At 36.9% G+C, this 7,706-nt stretch overlaps 1 protein-coding gene across 3 annotated transcripts in view; it reads right to left on the reverse strand.

Moving 5' to 3' along the window:
• Positions 1 to 437: 437 nt before the first annotated feature.
• Positions 438 to 7,706, reverse strand: part of LOC104876987 (protein argonaute-3) — a 123,018-nt gene continuing 115,749 nt past the window's right edge. For all 3 annotated transcript variants that reach the window (XM_033767844.1, XM_010645256.2, XM_033767845.1), the window contains 2 exons: positions 2,891 to 3,090; positions 438 to 2,139 (listed from right to left, as the gene is read on the reverse strand). In XM_033767844.1, the coding sequence (XP_033623735.1) occupies positions 2,031 to 2,139; positions 2,891 to 3,090 (309 nt within the window). In that variant the 3' untranslated portion in view covers positions 438 to 2,030. The remainder of the gene's footprint in view (positions 2,140 to 2,890; positions 3,091 to 7,706) is intronic.

A 7,706-nucleotide genomic window follows, 5' to 3' on the forward strand; every position in this document is an offset into this window, starting at 1 on the left:
TAAATTCATTAGTTTTTAGGTGCAGATGGAATTCTGAAAGGCTAACAACAATGCCCACTGGAAACAACCTGTGGTATGTATACTTTGAACCAGTGTAAAAATATACCCCCCGACCAAAGGAAAACCAAACATAATCCCCAAAATGCAATTTTCATGAATTACAAAGTACCAAGTTCCCCTGAGCCCAGTATTATTGATGAGCCAGGTTTTGACAGCTTTATAGTACTTTTTAATATCTTAAAGTGAAATCATAAAACAAAAGTTTTGTAAAAAGTTTTCCTTGCATTTCAATGATTGAACTCATTTAAAATGCTCAAAGTCCTAATGTCCTTTGTCCCTATCACCTTCATTTTAAAAAGCAAGTTCATTTGTGGTAAATCAGCAAAAAAACCTTTTAAAAATAAAATCCTGTATTTTCTGGATTAATTTTAGTAAATGAAATTGGGGACCTATCAGTATTATTCTTCAATAATTATCTACTTTTAAATAATTTAGAAACTTAGGTCTTAAACTGTTTACCATCATTTCTTAAAGCAAATATTTTACTTCATTTTCATTATGATTTTTAAAAGACATGCATTAAAATTGAAAATTATGAAACTTTCCTTCTGAAATTAAGGCTGTATTACTTTGCCATTTTAAAAACAATGGAGGTGCCTGTTTCTCCTACTATCCATTATAATGGTGTCAAATAGACACACTTTCCTTTAAAACTGCTTATTGCACTAAAAAATAGCAAAAAACAAGTTGTAAGTTCTTAAAGTAAACATGATTATATTTCTATAAAATATGGTGCCAATACAATTCTGTAATTATTAAAGCACTATTCTAATAAATATAAAAGAAAAGGAAGCTATATTTCAAAACACATACATATATATTTATATATACATACATATATATAAAAATATATATATATGAAAATCACATTAAAGTATGAGGCAGCAAGTAAACTAGCAAAAACCAATCCCTCCATAAACTTTAGTCTCTCTCCACACAATTTCAGAGGCCTCAACCCTACAGAATTCCAATCTTTTAAAATGTTTACCTTATGTATAACTCAGAAACAGAAGGCTTTAGAATAATATCATATATCAGAGAGAAAGGGTTAGAACTTCTGACAAGGTTTTATATCGATAGCAGCTTCAACAGACTAAAGAAAAAGAATACTTTAGGTTGCTACTGTTTATGTACACATTGCACAAATGGCAAATATAAGTTCAGAGCAGGAGGAACACACGAAAAGCAGTATCAAGAAGACTCAGAATTGTGTATGAAACAGCAGACAGACAGAAGTAAGGTGTGCAAAATAAAAATAGAAATGTAGTTTGCTACGATTCACATTCAAATGAGACACACATATGAATATCTGAATGTCACTGGTAGCATTAGAAATAAAATGTAGATGATGAAGGCAGAGGAGGTAAAGAGAGATATAATGGTGGTAGTGAGCAGAAAATAAAAGGGAAAGAAAATTCTCTAATGGAATGAACCATAAAATATATACATAGATGCATATATATCTATCATCAATACAGATTCAGATATATATGCATATGAAGTATGCATGTATACACTTAAAAATACAGACTCCTTTTACAAGAATATATGAATGCACATTAATTTTTTGCACACATAATTGTGAACAATCACTGATTATTTGTGTAGGTGTTTTTTAAATCATCATTTACTTTTGCTTTACTTTTTTTTGCAAAGATAGTTGTGCTGCCAAGCAACTTGAGGTAAAGGCATTAAAAGGGTTAGACTATAAGAAGAGAAAACAAAACAACTGTGATACTTCCTACAGGAGGCCACACAAAAAGCAGCTGGCTGGTTTCATATTGCATAACGGTGCTGCGTTTCTTGATGAAGTAAACAATCTTCCTTGTTGTCAATAAAAGGACCAGGCTCCCACACAGTGCTGGCTTCTGTATGGCTGGAGGCGGGTCTATTTAACTGACTACTGGAAACATACGTTGTATGTTGATTGATCTTTCAGTTCTTCTTCTTAGAGAACACACTTGGACTTGTTAAGCAAAGTACATTGTACGTAAGGTATCTTGGTGAATCTGTACAGCCTTGGCAAGAGCTTGTGGATCTCGCCCATTGCTCTGTCCTGAAACATGGCTTCCTTCAGCACTGTAACAAAAGTGGCAATGAATAAAAAATGACCACCTATTCAGATAAAATAATTCTGAAGAATAGTACTCATAGAAAATTTCAAAAATATTAAAAAAAAGAGAATGGTGTACTGAATTATGTGTCTACTGACTAAGCTTTACTAATTAACTCAGAGCCAATTTCATTTTACTTCATTTATTTCCATGGGGTTAATAGGAAGCAAGTCTAAGACATTGTATCATTTTATCTTCATCTGTATTTTGCTTCTGGTAGTACCAAAAATCTTTCCCTTGGATTAACTTTTTTTTGTGGTACCAGGGATTGAACTCGATCTTGCTCTTGTAAGGCAGGCATGGTGCCACTAAATGAGCTAAATCTCTGGTACTCCCTTGGATTAATTTTGTAAATCAACTAAATTACTGTATCATTCTATTACTACCAGGTCTAGCCAGCATATATTAATAAAATATCTTACTTCGGGCAGTCAGTTCTACCACCACTTTTCACATGGCTCACTGACTTTGATAACCTGTGAAACTTTAATTCTAAATAGCACTACTTTATTGAAAATAGAGGAGCACATACTTGCATGGAAGTACTCAGAGAATTTCTTACATAAATCAGAACACATTTGAATTTGTTCTTTTTTGTTTGGTACTGGGGACCTAACTCGGGTCCTTGTGCTTGCGAGGCAGGAGGCAGAACCATTGAGCTAAATCCCTGGCCTCTGGATTTGGTTTTGAATGTATTTTTCATGGTTCTACATTACCTGTCATGCTCTTTGTCCACGAGATGGTATCTGGCTCTGAATGCCACCAGATGAGCATAATATGCTGGTGCAGGTATAGAAACAGATCGTGTACACCGCACGTAAGTGTGGCAGAGCTGGTAAGTTAGCAGTTGAAGTTCATCTGCAGTAAAGCAGTTATCGTCCCATAAAACGTGATAGTGTGAAGGACGGCTGGTACCCTACGGAGAAGGCAATGGCATATGGCTGATGTTTAAACTTTTAAATAAATAAATCAGCAGAGAGTAGCTTTGTATGTTAATCAGGAAAGCCATTATACATTAATAATCAATTAAAAACAGTTGATTTGTAATATACATCCAAAGCGAGAGCAAGAATTTAAATACATGTCTGCACACCTATATTTATAGTAGCATTATGCACAATAACCCAAAAGTGGAAACAACTCAAGTGTCTACTATGGATGAATGGATACAAAATGTAGTATAAAGGGCTGAAGATGTGGCTCAGAGGTAGAAAGGATGCTTAGCATACATGAATTACTGGGTTTGATCCTCAACACTACAAAAAATTGAAAGATTTTTGGTTTTGTTGTTTTATTTTTATGAAAGAGAAACTAGTCAGGTGTGGTGGCACACACCTGTAATGTCAGCATTTGGGAGGCCGAGGCACGAGGATTACTGCAAGTGCAAGGCCAGCCTGGGCTACATAGTGAGTTCAAGGTCACAAACAACAAAATACATTTTTGCTGGGGAGACATTGGGGGTTGTAGCCAGGGCCTTTATGTGGAACTATATATCTTCAGCCCCTTTTATTTTTGAGACATAATCTTGGCAAGTTGCTAAACTGCTATGCTGGGCTCAAATTTTTGAGCCTCAGCCTCCTAGAGGTTGAATTACAGGTGTGCACACCATACCTGGTCTATGTATATTTGTTAACCTATACAAACCATTCAGTTGAGCAGTATGTGCCAGTTCTATGTAAGTTACTATGAATTCAAAGAGAAACAAAGTTAAGAGTTTCTTGTCTTTGGAAAACAATTTAGTAGAGAAGACATCATCTACAGTAAACTATTAATGGTACAGTAGTATTTTTGGTGGTATATAAGTCTATATGAGAATTTCAAAGAAAGTAATTGTGGGGGTGAGCATGGGGCGCTTCATCAAGGTGGGAATTTGTTTTTTTCTAAGGTGAGGTGAGGTGAGGACTGACAGGAATAAACAGCCTTACAAAAAGCATGGTAGGGCATGACATCTTGGCATATTTGGCGACTAGATAATAGATTACTATGAGTAGAGCAGGGCATAAGGGAAAAAAAGTGAAGGTGAAAAGAAAGTTTGGAATTAGACTGAATGACAAACTTAGGAATTTGGAATTTCACTCATAAGTACAGGGAAAAACACTGCAGAGTTAGGAAAGCACTATTAGTCAGGTAAATATTTAGGAACAATGAGTTGGGGTTTTACAAAAGTAACATTAATAATATAGATGAGGGATTAGAAGAGCTTCAAAGCACAGACAGCAGATAGAAGGCTGTAGCATTTGCTTTTTGGCAGAAACTAAGAAAATGGTAGTGCCCATGGAGAAAAGGAAAAGGATAATCATATTTCAACACATATTCGTATTATTTGTTAGATGCTATGCAACATTTTTGGGCTTGGTATACTTGTAATGTGAGCTACTCCTCAAACTGAGGCTGGAGTATCCCAAGTTCAAGGCTAGCCTGGGCCACACTTCTCTAGATCCTGTCTCAAAACAGGGTTGGGGTGGGGGCTGGGGACGTAGCTCAGTGCTTGCTGTGTTTAATACCCAGTACCACAGAAACAAAAACAAAGGAAAATAATTTTTGAGTATTTGCAATGCCATGCCACACACATTTCAGTGATGAGAGACATATAAACATAAACAAAACCATCAGAAATTGGGCTAGAAAGAATTAAAATATAGGATAGTATGGAAGGCCATGTCTATAGGTATTTTAGACTAGGTTATCAGGTAATGCTTTTCTGAAGAGACACAGAAGTGAGTTCTGAATGTTAAGGAGGAAGAGAGGTCAGGGGAAAGAGCATTTGAGGTATAGGGAAGGGGCAGAGCAAAAGTTCTAACTACAGTATATGGAATTCATTCATTTCTCTCCATTTGCCATTCTAGCCCCAAACATCAACATCTTTTGCCTGAACTATGGTCACAGACCCCTAATGTTTCTACTACCATTAGTGCTCATCAGTACAATATGTATTTTATTAGAATGAATTAAAAACAAAATAAAATAAACCATGTAACACCTAGGTTACTGTCCAGTCTTTAATGGCTTACTACCTCACTCAGAACAAAATCCAGATTACCTGTATCCAACAAAGCCTACATGATCCAGTCCAGCCCGCCTCTAATCCATGCACATGCTACAGTAACAGCCTCCATTTCATTCCTTCAATGGATATTTTTCCACCAGAAGGGCCTGTACATATAGTTCTAACAGGAATTATCTTCTCTGTTCTTGGTTTGGTGACTCAAAATCTTAACTTAAAAGTCTTTTCTCAAGGAAGCTTTCTTGTGGTTTCCCAAAGTAAGTCAGGTAGCCATTAAGATCTCTCCTTCTATTCCTTTTTTCTGTTTTGGTTTTTTGAGACAGAGCCTCACTATGTAGTTGAGACTGACTTGGAACTCACTATGCAGCCCAGGTTGGTCTTGAACTCACAGTGATCCTCCTGCCTCAGCCTCCTGAGTGCTGGGATAACAGGTGTGTGCCACTTTGCCCAGGTATTCCTTGCTTTTTAAAAATTACACTTTCCCCAATTTGTAAATATGTGAGAGTATTATGTATTTGTATTATTTACTTAATGCCTCTTCTAATAAACTAAAAGAGGAAAGGATGCTATTTATGTGTTCTTTCTATGTACCTAGAGTAAATGCACATTTCTTAAGAAGCATAATAAATATCCAGTGACGGGGGAGCAGCTATCTGTTGACCTGTTGGCCTCTCCAGATGGGAAGGCTCAGCCCACAACTCCCCATCCCTACCCCCACCACAACGAAAGAACAACTGGTTTTTAAAATTTTATACAGTAAAAATCAAGACTGTTCTTTTCAAATCTCAGATTAGTTTAAAAATTCTAATAAAGCTGGGAAGATACGTAAAAACAGTGTTTAGTCCCTGTGAACTAGAATTGGTGTCCCAAAGGAAAACTGTTCCCTAAGATTTCTAGTTAAATATATTAGAGAAATATTCCTGTCTTGAAGGTTCATAACGGCCATTTATATATTAATAGTCTCCAAAAGTTCTAGAACTAAAAAAACCTGTTAAATAAAAACATACAAAATACCCAGTATTTATTTGGGGGGGAGTGGTTTCTTTTGTAAATTTTTATTAAAAAAAAAAAACCCAGTACAGTATTTCTAAAACTTAAATAAAAATCTTTTTTTCTTCTCTGTGATGTTTATTTAAAAGCTATATGAGTAGTTAATATAGGGAGGAAGACTAGGTTAAAACATATACTACTCCAGTGACACATTTTATCCCTAAGAGAAATTAACTTTTATTTTTTGGCTAATTGATCTTAAACTCACCCTAAAATTAGAGAAGACTGACTAAGAGGAACAGATATAAGCACACAGATTGATAAGTGGGAGAATGTTAGAATTTAGATCAATAATGTTTCCCAATAGACTCATGTGTTCAAAGATGGGGACTTTTGTAAGGTGCCTGGATCATGGGACACTATATTCACGGGTGGATTAATCTATTGATATGTTCATGGCTGAATGTACAGTTAAGATAGGGCATGGCTGGAAGAGGTGGCTCACTGGGGGCATAACCTGGAAGGGTATATTCATTTTTTGGTTTTTTCTTTCCAGAACCACTACAAGCCTTTATTGTAGGGACAATCAGGAGGGCTGTCTCCTCAATCCAAGGAGAGAGAGCAGTATGGCAGAACACAGAGCTTCTTTTATACGACTGGGGTGGGGTTTACAGAAGCTGGGGTGGAGTTAAAGTAGTATTCAGGGATTGGAGGAGCCTGTGACATCACTGGTTACTCAGAGGTAGCAAGTATTTGGTTACTTTTTGGCGGAAGAGGCATCATGGCAAGAAGGCTGGCCTTTGGAAGGTGGAAGAAGCCATCTTTTTAGGTGAGAAGCAGGGCATTACGGAAAGGGAAGTAACGGCCCTCTTAAGGGCGAGGGAAATCTGACATTCCAGGCTTTTGTTTTATGGTTATTTTACGGTTATTGGCTGAAGGTCTCTTCTTCTGGAGCTGCTTTAAACTGACAAAGGGGCTAAGTTTGGGGCTAAACCTGGATCTGGTGGGGGCAGCAATAGGTGGGGGCTTCTTCCCGCTACCACAGTGGCTGATACGGAAGGGTATATTCTTCCTATTCCCTTCCTCTCTCTGGCTTTCTCTTAGTTACTTCTTCATTGCTGGAACCTGATACTCAAGGCAGGATGACAGGGCAAAGAGATACCACAGACAAACAGTGCATGGCAGGGCAGGCAGAAAAAAAGCAGCAAGTGACACGTAGCAGTAGTAGTAGTAGTAGCAGCAGCAGCAGCAGCAGCAAGCCTCCCTTTCTTCTTTATCCCATCTAGGCTACAAACCTTCTGGGTGATACCACCCACATCCAGGGTGGGCCTTTCTATTTATCCACTCCCGGAACTATGATAAACTAATTAGTGGACTAATTCAGTATTACACACCTTAATAAGAGTATCACATAAAAAATGAGAACCAAGACCTGCCATGTAAAGGTACAAAATCCAAATAATGAATGTAACTGTACTGTATACCTAAAATGTACCAATAAACTCAACGAGGAAAAAAAAATACAATTTTTTTCTACA

Source organism: Fukomys damarensis, unplaced genomic scaffold (assembly GCF_012274545.1).
Source record: "Fukomys damarensis isolate Sample0158 unplaced genomic scaffold, DMR_v1.0_HiC HiC_scaffold_23, whole genome shotgun sequence".
Lineage (NCBI taxonomy): Eukaryota > Metazoa > Chordata > Mammalia > Rodentia > Bathyergidae > Fukomys > Fukomys damarensis.